Below are 20,805 nucleotides of genomic sequence, written 5' to 3'. Positions count from 1 at the left end.
CCAGAAGACAAAAGTTGGCTCAGCCTCCTCCTGCTGCAAACCTCGATAAGCTCATCCTTCCACCCTCGTTTGTCGTTGTAGCTGTTTTCTTTGAGGATTTATAGCTCAAGCCGATCCCAAGCTCCTCGTTTTCCAATGTTGAGATACAAATTAGGTTTTGGTGAAAAATTAGAAATTGAGTTGATCTATTGGTGATGGAGGGGTTGATTGATTTTTGGTGGGTGCATGTGCATATGAGAGGTGATTAATTTGGTGGTCTTTGCCATAGAGAGAAGAGGTTGGATCTGTAGATAGAAAACTCAAAGAAAGGGATGTGTGTGCAGAGACTCTAAGAGAAAGAATGCGAGAGAGGGAGAGGCTTAGATGAACAACTGAACTACCCTTCAATGAATCAATAATAACATAGAGCTAACGGCGTGTATCTATTTTGAATGTATGAAAATTTATAATTTTGAAGTTAATTTACACAAATTAATAGTGGTCTTAAATTCATGTACTATTTCTAAACTTTTTCCTTAATTTTATAATGAAATAATTAACTTGGTTTTTTTCTTTAAAATATAACTTGAAATTAGAGGAAAATGAAAGATGAAATCAAAAAATAATAAAGTAACGAAAATGACTTTAAAATGGTGGGAGATAAGTTACAAACAGTGTTAATTGATGGAATGAATAAAATTAGGCTGAAATAGAAACTTGAGGTGACAATGCAATAATTTTCAAATGTGAGGTGCTAAAAGTGAGAATGACCAATAATTAGAGTACCGTTTGTTGAATTCTCTCTATATTTTGCTATCTATAATACATCGATTGCATGCGATGATACTAATGTTTTAATGTGAAGGGGTGATAATACTAATTAGAAGTTTAGAACCGAATAGATTGTTGATTCAATTATATAGTTCACTGCTTATAAGTTATAACCATCGTTTAGAACATTTTCATCAGATTTTTGATATATTATAACTTTAAAACTATTTTAGAGAGTATATTTAGCTTTTTACGAAAATTAATGACTGCACCAGACTCTCTCTATAATAACTTTGCTTTAACTTTGAGTTATCTCACTCAACAAATTTGTATAGCGAGATAACCTAAAGTTAAAATATTCATTGTAGAGAATTATATATAATTTATAAATAAATTTAAAATACTTGTTAGGTATGTAATGAATACTTTGAATTCAAATAAAGATAAAATATAGAGAATTGATGTAGACGTATTTCTAAATTGACTAGGTAAAAATAACTTTTATATTGTAGGAGAATTATCTCTGTAATCTTCTTTGTATATCTTATCCTAATTAGTATAGCCTAACTAGTTAAGAAATAATATCTTATCTTTGATTCAATAAGATCTTGTATGTAATGTCTATATATAAGGTCGCATATCTATCAATAAAGTTACTATTATTCTCTCAAATTCATTCTACTATATCATTTTAAGTTATATTGGTTGAAATTTGACTAATGCTAATCATATGCTAAAATATGCTCATATTATTTAATTTCATCATCAACGATACTTACTACTTAGAGCATTTGATGAAAGCTATGATTATTTTTATTTTTGGACGGCCAATTAATATTGGAAATTTAAATGTGATGAAAATAAAAGTATATATAATATTCATGAGAGAAAGCTGATTCATAGGGGCAAGTAACCATATTAGGCCAGTATAATCTACAAAGTCCGATTTCTTATGAAACTTCAACGTTGTAAGATTTGATTGTACGTGCATGCGATGTCGACAAATTATATCCGGATCTTACTGTATTTGGAATGATGTATTTATAAATTTCTCGATCCTTTTCTCTCTTCTATGATTAGAGAGGCATCTCTTTGTTTCAATTGTATTAGCCTCGGCACATATGCTATATATACGAATATAGCGAGAGGAGGAAGTTAACCGCATATAAAAATAGAAGTTGAAAAGTTATTTGTGAAGATAGTGGAAAAAGTTGTAGATAATTATATTTTGTATTTATTTTTTATATTTTTTTATTTACACATACACCCTTTATATATATAAAGTTTATCAAAAATTAAATATGGTAGGAGGATTCTTTTTATTGTCTTTTTTTGGCAAAATTTCCTTTCATTGTTTGAGTATTCGTCTTTTACTTTAGATTATGAAAGTCATAAGTTATGGAGTCCTACATAATGATCGTGGTATAATGTATATTTTAAATTTAAATGAATGACGTAATCCATCTGGGGGTGACAAATTATGCAAAATTTTTCTGTACGTATTAGGTAATGGTTTAATGTGAGAACATCTTCAGCATCATTTAATACACATATGCTCTTTATTCAGGGAAATTCTGTTGTGCGCGGAGGTATAGCATGCAGCAGTCTAATCCACCACACACCCCTTGTGTATTTTATAACAACCCCTCTATCCACCATTCAATACCATATGTATGGCATGCAGCTGCCGCACAGCAGTTGAACCCCTTTATTCAGATAAAAAAATTACCAAAACTTTCCAATAACAAACAATCAATCTTTCGACGCTAGGAAATTTATCCATTTTACTAATTATTTTTTATTAATCCATTTTGGATAAGTAGACTTTGTCCAAATTGGTGGCTTAATTTGACGGCGAACACCGAACTGTCAGCCGAAGAGCATGCTATACATACAATATTGGACAGTGATAGAGGCTTTCATTAGATGCACGTAGGGTGGGAATGTGTGCGGTGGATTAAGATGTTGCATGTCATACCTCCGCGTACAACAGAATTTTCGGAAATTTTTCTTATATCCACTTACAAAAACTAAAAGAAATTCACTGATTAATTTCCCCCACATTAATATTCTTCTGGATAAGATGAAATTTATATTAGGGCTCCTCTTTCCTATCTTGTTCCTCAGCAAATTTCACTCCTTCCCTTACTCGAGAGTTTCAGTCAACCAAGTCTTGGTGACTGTATCTTCTTCTTTCTATCTCTTGGTCACTTGCTTCCTTTGTGTGACTCCCTCTATATATTTCTCCTACATTTCTCTTCACTCCACACCAAACTTTGCTTACAACTCTCTCTGGTCCAACCGAGATACATATATTAAATCCATCCATCATGGGTTCCGGCCCCGGAGGATGGGCCGACACCAAGAGTATGACTCTCCAGGTCCTCAACGGCCGGTGGTTCATGGTCTTTGCATGTCTATTGATCATGTCCGCCGCCGGCGCTACCTACATGTTCGGCCTCTACTCTCCTGACATCAAGAAGGTCCTCGCCTACGACCAAAGCACACTCAATCTCCTCAGCTTCTTCAAGGACTTAGGTTCCAACGTCGGCATCCTCTCCGGCCTCCTCAACGAGGTCACGCCGCCGTGGGTGGTTCTCTTGGTCGGCGCTATTCTCAACTTCTTCGGATACTTAATGATCTGGCTATCCGTCACCAAGAAAGTCGCCCGGCCAAAAGTCTGGCAGATGTGCCTCTACATTTGCATCGGCGCCAATTCCCAGTCGTTCGCCAACACCGGCTCGCTGGTCACCTGCGTCAAGAACTTCCCCGAGAGCCGCGGCGTTGTTTTGGGGCTTCTTAAGGGCTACGTCGGCCTCAGTGGCGCTATCATCACGCAGATGTACTATGCTTTCTACTACGACGACCACAGGTCCTTAATCCTGCTCATCGGGTGGCTTCCTGCAGCCATATCATTCGCCTTTCTGAAGACCATTAGGATCATGAAGGTGATCAAACAAAGCAACGAGGTCAACGTGTTCTTTAACATGTTGTACATCTCTCTTGGACTCGCCGGGTTTCTGATGATCATGATCATAGTACAGAATAGGGTGCACTTCACTCAAGCGGAGTACGGCGCCAGCACCGCCATGGTGTTCTTCTTGCTCGCTCTTCCCATCGTGGTGGTTGTAATCGAGGAGTACAAGATATTTGAGAGGAAAATGCTCGAGATGAATGGGGACGTCAACGTAGTGACTGAAAAGCCCGCCCTCCCCACCGGTGAACATTTATCAGTGCAGTCAATGGACGGGCCGGTTACATATGAAGCTCCTGAGTCCACGACGGAACCTACAGAATCTTGCTGGAGAACTTGTTTTAGACCTCCAAATAGAGGGGAGGACTACACAATTCTCCAAGCCCTATTCAGCATTGACATGCTCATACTATTCTTTGCTTGCATATGTGGTGTTGGGGGCACATTGACCGCAATTGACAACTTGGGTCAGATTGGGAGTTCGTTGGAATATCCCGAACATAGCAGGAGTACTTTCGTGTCTCTAGTAAGCATATGGAATTATCTCGGTAGGGTCGTTGCCGGATTCTACTCGGAATACTTGCTAAAACGATACAAAGTCCCTCGTCCTCTCATTCTAACCCTAACCCTCTTAGTCTCTTGCATTGGTCACCTCCTTATTGCCTTCAATATTAAAAATGGTCTCTACATCGCCTCAGTCATAATAGGGTTCTGCTTCGGCGCTCAATGGCCTTTGCTCTTCGCCATAATCTCCGAGCTCTTCGGGCTCAAGTACTACGCGACCTTGTACAATTTCGGCTCAGCAGCAAGCCCGGTTGGCTTATACTTGCTCAACGTGAAACTCACCGGTCATGTATACGATACGGAGGCGAGGAAGCAATTGGCGGCTAAAGGGATGATTAGGCAGCCAAATGAGCAATTGACTTGTCTTGGTGGAGAGTGTTTCAAGTTGTCCTTTATTATAATTGCAGCTGCAACATTTTTTGGGGCACTTGTTTCACTGATTTTAGTGGCAAGGACAAGGAAGTTTTACCTGAGTGACATATACAAGAAATTTAGAGAGGAGGCAGAAAAAAATGCTGAGGCTGAAATGGCCATAACGGAAAATGGTGTCACCAATGGCCATAACCAAAACAATGGAAGATCATAGAGACTCATGCATGATGGATATATGTATATGCCATTCTTCTTCTTTTCTTTTTTCTTTTTGAAACCCTAGCTTGGAATAGGTATAGAGTTTAGGAAATGAAAAACAAGAAACTATATAGATCATGTGTGATTTCTCTTTTGAATTTGTGTGGGTTTCTACATGATTTAATGCCGATATTTTCCAGTGCAGCCTTCCTTTTCTCACTGTCATGAATAGAATAAAGAGTCGGGGCACTGGCCCGAACTGGTGATACACAATTGACTGGAAGAGTCTTTGTCCATATCTTTATGCATAAGGTCCCTATAAATGAGGGCTGACCATGTATATACATGGCTATGCTACAAGCCTACAAAATCTGGTTTGCTCATAATCTCCAAAGATGGAGACTTTTTTTGGTTTATTTTCGGTGCATTATTGACTTGTACAAAACTGTAGCTTTCCACATTGAAAATTTTAAACAGGTTGATATTGAATGTTGAATTTGAAGGTATAATAGGAACAAAAAATGCATTGTAAATAAAGATTGCAATCGACATCCTTGGAAATTCTATAACAAACATAGCAGGAAGTTACTGATGTTATTCTATGTTTGTTTATTTGGTCTTAATATTTCGTGTTTAGGTGTCTGGATGCATGTGGAGCATGACATAGAAGAAGTCTTAGTTTACATTATCTATTGGGGTGACCTTTGTAACTAGGTCTTGGAATAGGAACCCTACCCCAATTGGAAACTAATTTAGATTTTAGAAGATATCCCCAATGGAAATTTGGCATCCTATGCAATACGTCAAGTTTTTAACTCCAAATTAATCAAGAGGGAATCCATTAAGGGCTAAATAGAATGAAAACTTTATATGTGGATATGGATTGGCTTTAATCTAATTTTACTATTTTACTAACAGATGCTGACAGCAAAAACCCTGATCGATCACATGTGTACTCCTAGTCGATCAACTTCTAACAACACTCTATTAAGTAGACCTGGCTAGTCCATCAATTACCAAGCACAAGAAAGCTGGGATGCTCGACTGCCGCCGGTACCCCACGCACACTCTTATGTATCAAAGCTGAGCAAAGAGAAAGACTCCCCGGCATTAAGATTTGCATTGACCAAGAGCTGGGCTTCAATACGTACATCACTACATTAAAATGTTCGAGCGGGCCAGGCATACAAGGAAATATTTGATACAACGAAATGGTTATCACCGCTTGCTCGTAACAATTATTCAGTATTGGCATTCCAATAAGAGGAAGATTCAAAAGAAATACTCTTCTGGTTCCGTTCTGTCAGAAACCCTCTACGGCTCTACGTACACTTTGCGAATCATCAAAGGACAGAAGCATCAATTACGGATTTTCTTAGAAAGTCATGACACAATTTTTGCACTATAGAAAGGCAAAGCCCTGGTCTCCAGTAAAAGAGATCAATCTTTGATACGCTATTTTCTTCTTCATTTGTTTGGAAAGAGCTTTACAAGTGAGATATTAACTCTAGCTAGTGGATCCAAGGACATGTGTTATGAACTTATGATCAGGTCCAATACCTTCGATAGTAGCGAAAATCGTCGTTACCTAAAAGATTTCAGAAGTCATACCGAAAATCACCGGGATCCAAAACTCTGAAACATTGGCATCATATGGAGGCCATTATTGGGACTGAATGCATGCAATGAGTATGTCACGACCCCAAAATTTCGAGTATGAAACTCAAATTTCGAAGTCATGAAAAACTCTAAAACAATCTCAATATATCGAAATCATTTTAATGTCACAGCGGATCATTACTGAGTTCATAGTACAACTCAGTCAAATTGATTATTACAAACCAAATTTATAATTCAACATTATATCGTATGGAAATGTAAAAATCCTCTCAAATCCTCACCACAAGATAGAATAAAACAACTTCAAGTCTTCAGAGTTGTCCGTCGATTTCCGTTGATCCACACCTGCGGAATTATCCCCTACACCATCGAATAGGTGCACCAGGATTGTAAACACAAATCCGGTAAGCTTTGCAGCTCGTATGAGTAAAACAACAATATAACTCGCATAAAAATATATACGAAAATCCACAAAGCATAAATCATAAAATGCACTCATGAGTCATTGGACGACCCATCTGGTTTTCCAATATTGACTATAAATATATATACTCATGAGAAATCGGGTAACCCCTATGTTTACCCAAATGCATTTATAATACGGGTACTCATGAGCGCTGGTACACCTCTGTTACCCCTCATGTTAATACGCCGCCCGACATTGGGCAACCTCTCGCCACCTAATATCCAAAAAAATATGGGTACTCATGAGCGCTGACACACCTCTGTGGCTCTGTTACCCCTCATGTTAGTACCCCGGCAGACAGACTATAGCTCTAACTGAATCGTAACTGTCGCCCGGCCAATGCTAAGTTCCGACATGCCAACATGTCCGAAAACATGTCCATAGACCACAAAACATTTTAACATAACTCAAGTTAAAACCACGTACAAACAATCATCACATGATATTGTACAAATCACATCGACATGCTCAAATAAATAAATATCAACACTAAAATGAACTCATTCGCAAACGGAAATTATGACAGTATATAATATAGCAAACCATATATATATATATATATAGTCTCTATCCAGAGTGAAGCTTCACTATGAAATTTCAGAGTAAAGTTCCAATTTTGGCACACTTTTCAGTCAAATTTTTTCACCATAAGTGATTTAATATTTAGGTATGTTATTCAAAATCATCTCTACAAAGTTTCATCCAATTTGACAATGGTTTGAGCTTTCAAAATTGAGATTTACACGAACGGTTCACGTTGAACAGTTTTAATTCATTCATTGATTTAATCTAATTTCAATACCTTAACGATGTCCGAATTAGGTGAAATTTTGTAGAGATGATCTTAAATAGCATACCTAAATATTGAATCGCTTATGGTGAAAAAATTTGACCGAAAAGTGTGCCAAAATTGGAACTTCACTCTGAAATTTCAGAGTGAAGCTTCACTCTGGATAGGGACTGTATATATATATATATATATATATATATACCGATTTTACCAATTATACACATATACAATCCACTATATCATATACATATCATAGTTCATTATTTTTAATTAAGCATAATCATGAATCTCCGCAAGGGTAGATTCGTCACTGTGAGAGATTACTCACCTTATCATCATGAGCGTAATTTCCACGATTCCGAAAGTGAATCATTTACTTGATGCATCGATCACCTATAATAGATAAGAAGTGAATTTAGAATCGTTACGTAAAACCTTAAATGCCGAAACAGTAATAATGTTTTACTGTTCAGCAATTTTCTGGGTTTTATGAAATTACTGTTCACATAATTACTATTCACGTATTAATGTACAAATACATATTAATTATGTATTCCTATATGGGTACATATTGTTTACGTATTTCTGTACGTATACATGCTATTTACATATTCATGTACGTCCATGTACTATTCCATCGTAAATACTGTTTCAGTAAATAATAATTACTGATTTACCCTTCAGAAATTATTTTTACAATTACTGTATGTAAAATAATTTTACAATCACTGTATGTAAAATAAATTTATATTTACTGTATATAAATTGCTTTTTACATTCACCGTACGTAAAAATAATTTTTACAAAAATTACTGTTTAAAAATCACTGTTCATGTGCCGCCACACGTGGCGGCGCGTGGGGTTCACGCGCCACCTCTGACGACAGCACGTGGGGCCCACGCGCCTCTCCTAATATCGGCGCGTAGCTCGCCACCGCCGCTCCTGCTCCCAAACCCCTCCATCTTCTCTCCTCTTCCCGTCCACGGCCTCCTGCCGCCTCCTACCCTCCTCACACTCCCACACGCGCCGCCCTAGGCGGCGGTACCTCCTCCAATCTTCCCCAAAATCACTCCAATTCAACCACAAATTTACCAACAAGCATCTCAACAATCGAATTAATCAAACCCTTACCTATTACACGCCTTGGAAATCGCCGGAGCTTGTCGGAGAGCTTGGACCGACCGTGCTCGATTCGTGGTAAGGAGCGGCGCGATCTCGAGTTCCCCCTTCGGTTGCAGGTGGCACCGAGGGTGAAGAGCGGTGGAGGAGCGCTTGCCTTGAGCCCTAGCTTCGTCGGAGGAGAGCTCGAACAGCGGCGGAGGAATCACAGGCCTCGGGTTGTAGCGTGAGAGCTCATGGCGGCGCGGGAAGTTGTGCCTTGTTCAGAGGAGGGTGGAGTCGAGCTGGTGAGGGCCTAGGGGCCGGCGGTGAGGGCCACGTCGCCCGTAGTAGGGAGATCGGAGGTAAGGTTTTTCTGAGGGGGGAGAGAGGTCGGGGAGAGAGAGAGAGAAGAGAGAGAATGAGAAGGAGGCGGGGGTGAGGGTTTCCGAAAATGGAAACCGTAGCTCCAATTAATTCCCTTTTATACCCATTTCCAAAATCGGAAACTGACTTCTGTCATTAATAACTTTCACGTATGACGTCCGATTAGAACGTCTGACATGTCCACGAACCCGTATCGACGAGCTCTACAACTTTTGTGAAAAAAGTTTTCACAAACGAACGACGGAGTAAAAGTCAATTCTCGTGTTGCGAAAACGTAACGTTTTCCTAATTAAAATTTCAGAAAATGGTTTCGTTTTCGACTAACAAAGTCGCGAAGTGAAACCAATGCGTTTAATATATCTTACAAACTTAATAAATTCCAAAAATTCAAATAATTGGTTTTCCAAAAAAAAAAACGGTTACTATAGAGTATGTAGGATACAGATCGAGCAAGCATGTGATCACATAGTACCACTCCTTAATCTGTGGGCAATTTATCAACACATGTGTATGTAAACGTTTCCACTCGACATCAGTTAGTGTAAACACATGTCCAGGTTCTATTGATCGCCCTGATTTGGCAAATAATGGTAATCCTTCACGAGTAACAATTTCAGGGTCATCGGCATTCCGACCGATCATTGTTCTTTTTTACTCCACTCCTTCAGATAGATACATTGTGCAAAATGATAGGCATTCTTTGATTATGTAACCTTCTGCAATGCTTGCCTCAGGTTGAGCTCTGTTCCGCACATACTTTTTTAAGTCCTGTAAGTATCTGCCTCAAAAGATGAACAAATTAAGAATGGAAAAAAAGAGAATTTGGGATTATGTAATGACTATGACTATATTATGCATATTACAAAAATATTACTGAACATATGTACTATATAATCCTAAACCCTGAATACAAAGCCAACATTGGGATTCTACACTAATTTTTAACAACCTGGTGCATTAAATTTATATTTATAGTCACATTAACACTTCCAAATTATAACATTGTCTCGTCAAAATTAGTTCATGACATACCTTTCGATTGGGTACATCCATCGAAATTGTACAGGCCCTGCAATTGCTGCTTCGTCCCCAAGTGTATTAACAGGTGTACCATGATGACAAAAAAAAGATGGTGGCATTATCATCTCTAACTTGCATTGTGTTTCGACAATCCGATTAGACAAATCATGAAAGTGGTCTATAGTGCCAACTTTAGTGCATAACTGTCTAAAAAATGCACTGAGTTCCAATAACACCTTGGTTATGTTTGGATTTAGCGAACAACGAATGGCCACCGGAAGTAGATATTGCATGAGTACATGATGACAATCATGACTTTTTAGACCAACCAATGTTCTCTGTTCAACTCTTACGCATCTACGAATGTTTGATGAAAATCCATCAGAAGGCCGAAATAATGTTTGATGAGTACATTAATGTTTTCTCATCTTTGGATAAAGTATATTTCGCCGGGGGTAGCCATGTTCGACCATCACGTGTCTGAGGATGAAGTGAGTGCTTAATACCCATTCTGAGCATGTCAAGCCGTTCCTTATAGCTATCTTTATTTTTCCCATCAATTCCAAGCAAAGTCCCAATGATACAATCTGTAACATTCTTCTCAACATGCATGACATCAATATTATGGCCAACAATAAGTACTCCCAATAAGGCAACTTATAAAAAATACTTCGCTTCCTCCACGGCCCTGTGTACTCTGTGTTATCATTATTCTGAACTCGTTTTTTTTTATGACCAGTAGTCAGTTCTTTCCCCTTTCCAAACTGGAATTTTAAGCTTTGCAACGCCCTTAAACAATCCACACCTGTCATTGGTTTCGGTGGCCTGCGATACTCTCAGTTGATCCATTGAAGTTACAGTACCATGAGCAAAAAATATGGTTATTTTGGAAGCCACTTTCTATGTCCCCTATAACATTCTTTCAATCCATAATGCAACCGTTCAGAATCAGTCTCTTCTCCACAAGTTGGGCAAGCGTTCTTACCCGATATGCTATACCCAGACAACATTCCATACGTAGGGAAGTCATTTATAGTCCACAGTACAGCAGCCCTCATATGAAAAACCTTTCTTATACACGTCATATGTAGGAACCCCTTCTGTCCATAATTTCTTCAATTCATCTATCAAAGGTTCCATGTACACATCTATATCCATATCGGGACTTTTAGGGCCTGGTATAGTTGTATAAGCAATGACAACATCATGTATGGCTTTCTCATGCATAACCAAGGAGGGAGATTGTAAACAGTGATGATAACTGGCCAAGTACTATGGGATAAGCTCTTGATACCGAAAGGGTTGAATCCGTCACTCGATAGACCAAAACGTAAATTTCGAGCCTCGGAGCCAAAACTGTCAATTTTATCTAATTCTTTCCAAGCAAGGGAGTTAGCTGGATGACGTAGAACCCCATCTTGTGGTCTTCTCAGAATGCCAAACCATAAATTCTGAAGTGTGGCGAGACATGTACAATCTTTGAAGTCTTGGCCCTAATGGAAAGTAACGCAATACCTTGGCCGGCACCTTCTTTTTTGGGGATGTGTCCTCTGTGGTGGATGTGTTCCTCATAGAAGATGTCTTCTCTTTGTATCGACTGACGACTGGTATGACATTCACGACAAGTTATTCTATATGCATCATCCTTCCAATATTAGCATGCAGTCATTAGGACAAACATCAATTTTATGATATTTCAGGCCGAGACTTTTAATAAACTTCTTTGTTAGATAAAAGGAAGTAGGAAGAGCTTCTCCTTGAGGCAAATAAGCTTTTAAAAATCCAAGCAACTGTGTGAAAGACACGTCGCTCCATCTGTTCAATGCCTTTATTTGATAAGCTTTATAAAAAAATCAAACATCTTCTTTCCCGCACTAGGGTATAATTCAGTGTCAGCCTTTTCTAATAGTCGATAAAATATTTGTGCATCATGGGTGGGGCCGTTTGGCAAGGATGGACCTTCAGTATAAGTCTGTGGTTCTGATGAATCATCTTCACCTTCATACATGCCAAATGCATCATGCAACAGATCGTTCATATTAGACGAGGGTCCCTCTGTTTGATGTGGCATTGATCCTGGAACATCATGATCAACTACATTCGGCAATTGCTCGCCGTGCTCTGCCCAAGGGTTGTTCGCATTCTTCGGACACATGCCATCTACTGCAAGATGTTGTTCAATCACAGAAGTCAGTCTATTGTAGCGATTCCGACACTTTTTACATGGACACTTGATGATACCTTTAAAGGAAGCGTGTTGTAAGGCATAATCAAATAAGGCATTCAAACCTGTTTTATATTCTTCACTGGTTTTGTCTAAAAATACCCATTCCTTGTCCATATTGTTTGAATAATGTATGTAACCAATTGCTAGCTGCTGTGTATGAAAACTATACAGTAGTAGTTAGTAGATTAACTTCACAAGTAATATTGATTAATAATAAAGAATGGCAAAACATAGATTATTGCAAATATTTCATATATATGTACATTTGATTATTGCTATCTCTTTTACAACTCAACGTGTGATTTTATTTTTAATCAATTCATGTACCACTACACTATATATATATATAGTCCTTATCTAAAGTGAACCTTCACTCTGAAATTACAGAGTGAAATTCTAATTTTGGCACACTTTTCGGTCAAATTTTTTCACCATAAGTGATTCAATATTTAGGTATGTTATTCAAGATCATCTATACAAAATTTCATCCAATTTAACAATGGTTTGAGCTTTCAAAATTGAGATTTACACGAACGCTTCACGTTGAACAACTTTACGTCGTTCATTGATTTAATCTAATTTCAATACCTTAGCAATGTCCGAATTGGATGAAATTTTGTAGAGATAATCTTGAATAGCATACCTAAATATTGAATCACTTATGATGAAAATATTTGACCGAAAAGTGTGTCAAAATTAGAACTTCACTATGTAATTTCAGAGTGAAGGTTCACTCTGGATAAGGACTATATATATATACTACCTCAATACCAACAACAGTAGGTAATTAGCAATAAGAACCAAACTATAATGGAAAAGGAAATCGTGGGTAGTTAGAATTGTGTATGGAATGTTAGGGGTGCGTAGTTAGCATTTGATATGGATAATATAGTGTATCTATTAATTATCATACTAGACACGGAATTAGATTTTTGTGGCCCTTAATAATACATTTATATTTGTATTTATTAGGTATATTCAAGACGGAAATTGTGGGTAGTTAGAATTGGGTACGGAAAGATGGGGGCGCACACTTAATATTTGATATGGATAGTAAGACTGTACCTATTAATTATCACAATAGATACGAAATCAGAAATTTGTGGCTCATAATAGTACGCAGGCCCGGCCCATCGGCTATGCCAAGTGTGCAGTGGCACATGGTCAATTCTTTTGGAAGATTAAAAAAAATTTTGTAACAATTAACTTGGTTTGTCATTATCCCATTATTCCCAGACGTGCTCTTATAGTCTTATTCCTTTCTCTCACTCTCTTTCTTTGTCCTTTTCCTTTCTTCTCATCTCCTCTCCCACTCTCATGCCTCGAGACTTCGACTTTGACAAGTAATCAACTGATTAAGCATTATCGGAACGACGGGATCGGCTGATTTTTTGTCTTATGGGAATCTGAGTCCAATCGGCAAGCCTCCAAGTCTCCACTCTCCAAAATCCAAATCCAAGGTATGTTAGTTACTTAGTTAGTCTGAATTGAATGCTTGTTTTTTGAACTTTTTCAATAATGAATTGATTAAACCACCAATTGTATTACTGTATTAGATTGAATTTTGATGTTGATATTGGTCTTGAATTAAATTTGAATTTGTATTAGATTGAAATGATAATTAAACTTTGTTTGAATATATTATGTTTGTTGTGATGAATTTTGAAAATGTTAGAATGGCTTCATCTGGTAGTTCCCGACGCAAAAGAAAAAGGGAAGGGGACAAATTTATTCAAAGTCAATCAGGAGTTATGGACAAATTTATTTTCAAGAAAGGGAATGAACCACAATGTCGCAGATGTTGATGTTGATGTTGATATTGGTCTACAAGAAAATGTGGAACAACTAATGGAAAAACCTTTTGAAGAAGATGTTAATGTTGGTCTAGAAGAAAATGTAGAGCAGCCAATGTAGGAACCTTTGGAAGAAGATGTTGATGTTAATGTAGAAGAAACTATGGAGGTTGGTTTGGAAGGGAATGATGATATTTCCAACATCTTTGATCCTAAAAATTGGGATAATCTTGCTCCTAAATGGAGAGATTTTTTGGTGAGAAGAGGTCCGGTAAGAGATTTGTTGATAGGAATAGGTCCGAGAGATGGATTAAAAAAAAGGCGTTTCACATCTGAATTTTATACCAAGTACTTAACAAATGGAGAGAAGCATCATCGGGATTGGCTTGTGTATTGTTAGGATCTTGATAGAGTATTATGCTTTTGTTGTAAAGTCTTCAAAACCAAACGACAACAAACTCAGTTAGCACATGATGAAATAAGGGATTGGGGACATCTTTCTCACAGTTTGAAGACACATGAAAGATGTTCAGACCATATAAATCATTACTTGAGTTTGGTTGAGTTACGTGTACAGCTGGAAACTAATCAAGTAATTGATAAAGTTATGCAAAATCAAATCAAAGTAGAGACTAAACATTGGCGGAATGTACTGCAAAGATTGATTGCAATTGTGATATATTTAGCTAAACAAAGCTTGACATTTCGTGGAAGTAATGAGAAGATTTATGATGAAAGCAATTGAAATTTTATGGCTTTAGTTGAAATGATTACTAAATGGGACTCGACCTTGAAGGAGCATATACGTAGAAAACAAAATCATGAAATTCAGTTTCATTATCTTAGTCACAAGATTCAAAACGAGTTGATACTCTTAATAGCTGTTGAAATCAAAGGTGCAGTCCTGAAGAGAATAAAAGAAGCCAAGTATTTTTCATTAATACTTGATTGCACTCGTGATATCAGTAAGCAAGAACAAATAACATTGATATTAAGGTGTGTTGATGTCTCCACAATTCCAATACATGTACAAGAATATTTTCTGCAGTTTTTGGTTGTGAATGATACAACAGGTCAATGGTTGTTTGAAGGTTCATTGATCAAGAAATTGGTTCATTGGAAAGAAGGTTTGAGCAATATGAGGAATATGAAGAGATATTTGGGTTCTTATTTACAACAAAGAAACTAAAGTCCTTAGATGTTGATGAACTGAAAAGAAGATGCAACAACCTTGAAAAGAAGCTGGAGAATGGCCAGACCTCAGAAATTGATGGTGATGATTTATTTAATGAATTAGAACTATTGCAGAAAAATTTACCAAATGTGCATGATTCAGCTAGTGCAATACTAAATTTCTTGAAAAGAGCTAATTGTTATCCTACTAGTTGTCTTGCATACATAATCTTGTTAACAGTTCCAGTGACAGTAGCATCAGCCGAAATAAGCTTTTCAAAGCTTAAAATATTGAAATCTTACTTGCGTTCAACCATGTCTCAAGAAAGACTAAATGCTTTGGCTTTGATTTCTATTGAACATGAGTTCTTGGAAGAGCTTAACTATGATAGACTAATTGATGATTTTGCATCTAAGAGTGCGAGAAGATCAATATTTAGAAAACAGTATTGCACTGGCTATTTCATCTTGGTAGTATTGTTGTACTTGTTGTGTCTTTTTAATAGAGAAGCTGAGATGACTTTTGGTCATTCCTTTTGAAGTCAATGTAATATGCTTACATAACATTTGCTTTTAATGTCAATCTATTATGCTTTTATAGAAAATTTTCTTTCGGTTTTTTTTTTGTGATCTTAATTGTTGATCAGCTTACTCACTTTGCTAATATAGATGTTTATTTGTGATATTATGCTTTTAGTTTTGGTTTTTTTCAGGAGTACATAAAAGGGCCACATTTGATATTTCGCACAAGGCTTCCAAATACGACGGATCGACCCTGATAGTACGTATATACATGTATTTCCTACCTCATATCAAAGACGGAAATCATGGGTTAGTATTGATCACGGAATGTTAGGGTTCACAATTAGCATTAGATATGGATGCTAAGATTGTGCCTATTAATTATCTCATTAAATAATAAATATAACCGTATGCTATAGAAAAAATTGGGATTGTACTCATATTTCCTATCCATTTAAACTAAAACTTGCCTTCTCCCTACAACTAATTTATTATATTATACTATTAATAATTATTAGTAAACCAATGTTAATTGTGAAGATACGTATATATGTAGATATTTTGCATTTATACACATGTACTAATAATAGATAGGGGATTTGAAACTCTATTAATATAAAGAATTTAACAAAATAGTATACATGAATTTTTCACGTTTGAAAGGTAAAAAATGTTAATTATAAATATAAGTAATTTAACTACACACTCATAATCGTATCCATATAATAGATTTATATTTTAATAAATATATTTAATTATCTTGTTGACTATCTTTTTTCCTTGTGTCACGATTATCAGTATCCATAGAACAAAGGATACTAAAACTTTAAACCGGTGTCATTTGCTCCACTCAAACAATACCGTTAAGAAAAAGAGTATCCAAAAGGGGTGGCTAATGCAAACTTTTCTAGTATGATCGAGGTCTAAAGCATTATTGGGACTGAATGCCTTGTACGTCACCACATCCTTAAGTTTAATTCTTAAGCTTCAAGAAATCTAAATTAACCATCCATTAGAATAAAGCTTGGACGGACAATAAAGTTTTATTGATTCCAAAAGAGCTTTGTTCAAAACAATTTTTTATGACGTTAAGCACAAGAAGAAAGTTTATAGCCTTCATTGGGTCAAAGATGGAAGGCTGCCCTTCGAGCTTTTTACGATACAAATCGAAGAGCTCATCTAAGAATTCATCTCCATATTGCTGCTGGAAGAGACCCTCCGTGACAGCTCTAACGTGAGATGTAATCAGCTGGGCACTTTCAGTGACTTTGTCAATTGTGGAGAGACGAGGTAAGGTTTCCATACACTATGTTAAAACGTCCATTAAGTTCTACAGCACCCTTCACTTCTTGAGGAGATCGGCATGTAGTACATAGGTATGTTAAATCCGTCCACTTTCTCTTCACTAATTGCTCCCTGCAGGAAAACAATTAATGCCAATGGATATGATGTGGCATACTCTAAAACAAATTAAACCTAGAGAAATCATGTTAATTGAATAATTGCGCTGCTTACCTTTCTTGCCATTTCCATGAGGCAAGATCCTAAAAGGTGGTAGATCACATTTAGTGAAGATTCTGAATGAGGAATACCATCGGGCCGTCCTGCAACTATAAGTACCATGAGTCCTCCGCACACAATTTCTTTGCCGTCGCATTGAGGAAGCAGTCCATGTCCTCAGAAATTTGAGCTTCAAAAGCCCTTATTACATCATCTGATGAATGAGAGAACTGGATTGCTCCTTTATTCCAAGCAGGAGAGTTTCTGTCCACTACATCTTTTGGCACTTTAGAAAGCCAATGAATGGCAGTAGAAGAGTGAACAAGGTGAAGTGAAGCTTTTGGAAATATGCGACCATAGAACGAACCTGGCACACCCGCAGCATAATATTTCTTGTTCAGAGGGAGTGAGTTGAAGAGCGTGTTGAAGTCATTAGGGGTATGATCATTTAAGAAAACTTGAAATTCGAGGGTTGTGGAAGACTTATTCATCCTTTGCATCTGATACTTCAGTTTCACGGCTTCATTTATGTTTTCAACTGCCCAAAATGTATTTGGTCCAATAGAGCAACCCAGATCTGCAAGCGAAAAGTACTGTTGGAAGCTAACAAGTTCTCTAGGTCAAGCTTTTCTGCAATAGCCTTGCTCACAAGTTCTTTTGCAGCATCCAGCGCTCCTTTCTGCACATGCAGATGCCGCATTTAGTTTATGGTCATTAATTTATCAATGATGTACAACTCGAAATAAGAACTTCATCATATGATGGAGATCGATGTAAGTGATTCTTATGATTGCGCTGTAAACGTGGCCAGTAAAGTTTAATTAGTGTTCAAGAACCTGGTATGTGGAGTGCTTGGCATAACAATTGGGGCCATCTCCACCTTTCATTGGACATGCTCCATCTACTGCCATCTCTCTCTCTCTCTCTCTCTCTCTCTCTCTCTCTCTCTCTCTCTCTCTCTCTCTCTTATATTAACTTGTAGTCTTGTACAGTTCCGTTGCAATTACACCTGATCAAAAACAAATGAAATACATTTGTTAATTTTTGTAAACTAGTAATTATTCATGGTAGCTTGTGTTCCATTAAATTAATCAAGTACTCATTTTACGTGTAGTTATTCTGTGTACCCGTCACACTACGTGACACTGTCATATGATGTACTCAATCAATCATATTACTATAACATGCACGCAGTAAAAATGATAAAAGTTTATTTACATATAAGAACTAATAAGAAACAATCACAGTAAAAAATTGATCAATAACATTAAGAGGGAACGCCATGTGAAATATGTGGCGGGTATATATAATAATTTCTCATTGTTTTACTTGTTTATTGATAAAATTATTGAGTGGTGCGTGCATGAATTAAAATGTAGCTATTTCTCTGGCCATTTTGGGTTGGACATTTTACAGTTGACTAGTATCCGCAGCATGCATGTTCTGTAATGTAATTCATAAGAGTTGCCCAAAATCCATAACTAAGGTCTTCTTTTTCCCGTTCTCAATAGAAGCCGACCCGGGAATATTAAAGAGTTCAACACATAGAGACGACTACGGTTTGTGTTTTGCTTTCATTTTCGTGCGTAAAAGTCCATTTCTTAAGGTTTTGTATCAATTCCTTTGTTCAATTTGTTATGATTAAATCTTAGTACTCCGATAATATTCATTTTTTTAGAGAATGAATGACTTTATTTAGGAATCGCTGTGTACGGCCACACAAGGACCAAACAAATGGATTGATAGAACCACTCCCAATGCAAGCTACACTACTCTTGAAGAGTTAATGTGTTTGGAAACCAGGGGTTGAACTCACCTGCTGTAATTTCTTGCATTTCAAGTAACCCACAGTTGCAAAAAAAAAATTCATTAATCCGATCAAAATTTCATTCAAAGCGGAAAAGTAATGTCTGCAGATCGTCTAGATTAATTATTAGATAACTTTGATTTCAAACTATTCTACAGTGAGAATTACTTGTCATAGATTGCATTGTACCGGGTGATCTTAGAATACTGTTTGATGTCGTAGGGCAATACAGTTCATGATGTATGTAGCCTTTTGGGCCTGGTTTTTTTTTTTAGGGGAATGAAACAAATTATTGATCAAAGATCATTACACCCGGTGGGTATAATACCCTCCACATCAGTAGGAAAATCCAAAGATTGCCTACTCTTAGTAGATAAACTAGCTAACCTATGCGTAGCACTATTCACCGAGCGGCTTACAGAGGGTAATCAACTACTAGACAATGAAGCCATAATACATCTCTAAATAGAATTCAAAATAACTTAGCTTTGTTGAGATACCCGTGGCCTATGTATAGACTATAAAACTTGCCACATTATAACTTAGGTGACTCACTAGTCACTACCTCATCTTTGATAATAATTTTGTGGACTTGAGGTTCAAAGTTGTTAAGAGAAAAAATTATTGTGACTCTTAATTATAGTTCCAAAAACATACATGATTCTGAACATATGAACCAAAAATAGACGTCTCACTTCTAGTTATACAGGCTACCTTGCTTACAACTGCTGCCCAAACAGCTTTTCAGAAATACATGATCTGTATTATTAGCATGTAATGTATGCGTTGCTTCCTCTTGTACTGTGTGCACCAAATGTCTGGTAAATGATACTTTATCTGTTTTACTTTGATGGTCTCCGCTAATGTTGTTGATGGTTTATGTTGATTTCCTATCATAATGAGTGAGAAATTATGGTGTACATTCTAAATTAATACAGATATTTGTCAAACTGAAAGTTAATACAGTGTAGTAATATATATATATATATATATATATGTGTGTGTGTGTTTATTGTGCTCTTGTAACATATGTACATGGCAAGTGATGGTCAGATAATTATATATTGTAAAAAATGTCAAAATTTTAAGTTCATGCAAGCAATCTTCAAACATGTAACAAAATCGACGCACCTAATATATCTTTAATTGTGTTGTCAAAGGTTTGTCGAATCAATTTCATCTTCACATATAACCCATGCACCTGCCAAGCTGCCTACAAAGAAGTATTTCTAAATTTGAGTCATTCATCAGCGTGGTAACTGTATCTACAAATTTGAAAAGTAACAATGAGTATTCCCTTTTGTAGAAAACATGCAAAAACTACGAACATAAGGAACATGATCAAACATTGGTTGATACTGGGCATGTAAGATAATGTCATTGAAATCTAAATGCAGAAAAAGGTTATAGTGAGAGAAAAAAGAAAAGCATTTGGCTTGTAGATGTTCATCATGACCACAAAAAGTCCGACTGTGAGGAAAACTCCAATGTTCCATTCGAAGCTAAGTACTTAATGTTATATCAACTGTTACTGTATCAACTCA

The 20,805-nt window shown here is 36.8% G+C and overlaps 1 protein-coding gene and 1 pseudogene across 1 annotated transcript; one reads left to right on the top strand and one right to left on the bottom strand.

Moving 5' to 3' along the window:
* Positions 1 to 2,956: 2,956 nt before the first annotated feature.
* On the top strand, positions 2,957 to 5,062 carry LOC126802722 (uncharacterized). The gene has a single exon (XM_050530402.1). The coding sequence runs from the start codon at positions 3,081 to 3,083 to the stop codon at positions 4,872 to 4,874; it is 1,794 nt and encodes a 597-aa protein (XP_050386359.1). The 5' UTR covers positions 2,957 to 3,080; the 3' UTR covers positions 4,875 to 5,062.
* Positions 5,063 to 16,966: 11,904 nt separating this feature from the next.
* On the bottom strand, positions 16,967 to 18,365 carry LOC126803685 (loganic acid O-methyltransferase-like; annotated as a pseudogene).
* Positions 18,366 to 20,805: the final 2,440 nt, after the last annotated feature.

The sequence above is a fragment of the Argentina anserina genome, chromosome 7, assembly GCF_933775445.1.
Source record: "Argentina anserina chromosome 7, drPotAnse1.1, whole genome shotgun sequence".
Classification (NCBI taxonomy): Eukaryota; Viridiplantae; Streptophyta; class Magnoliopsida; order Rosales; family Rosaceae; genus Argentina; species Argentina anserina.
Note: the sequence above shows the minus strand (reverse complement) of the source record. Positions and strands in the feature narration are given on the sequence as shown.

Bases quoted from the DNA above. Each gene is read 5' to 3' on its own strand.
- LOC126802722 (XM_050530402.1), top strand. From the start codon at position 3,081: ATGGGTTCCGGCCCCGGAGGATGGGCCGACACCAAGAGTATGACTCTC.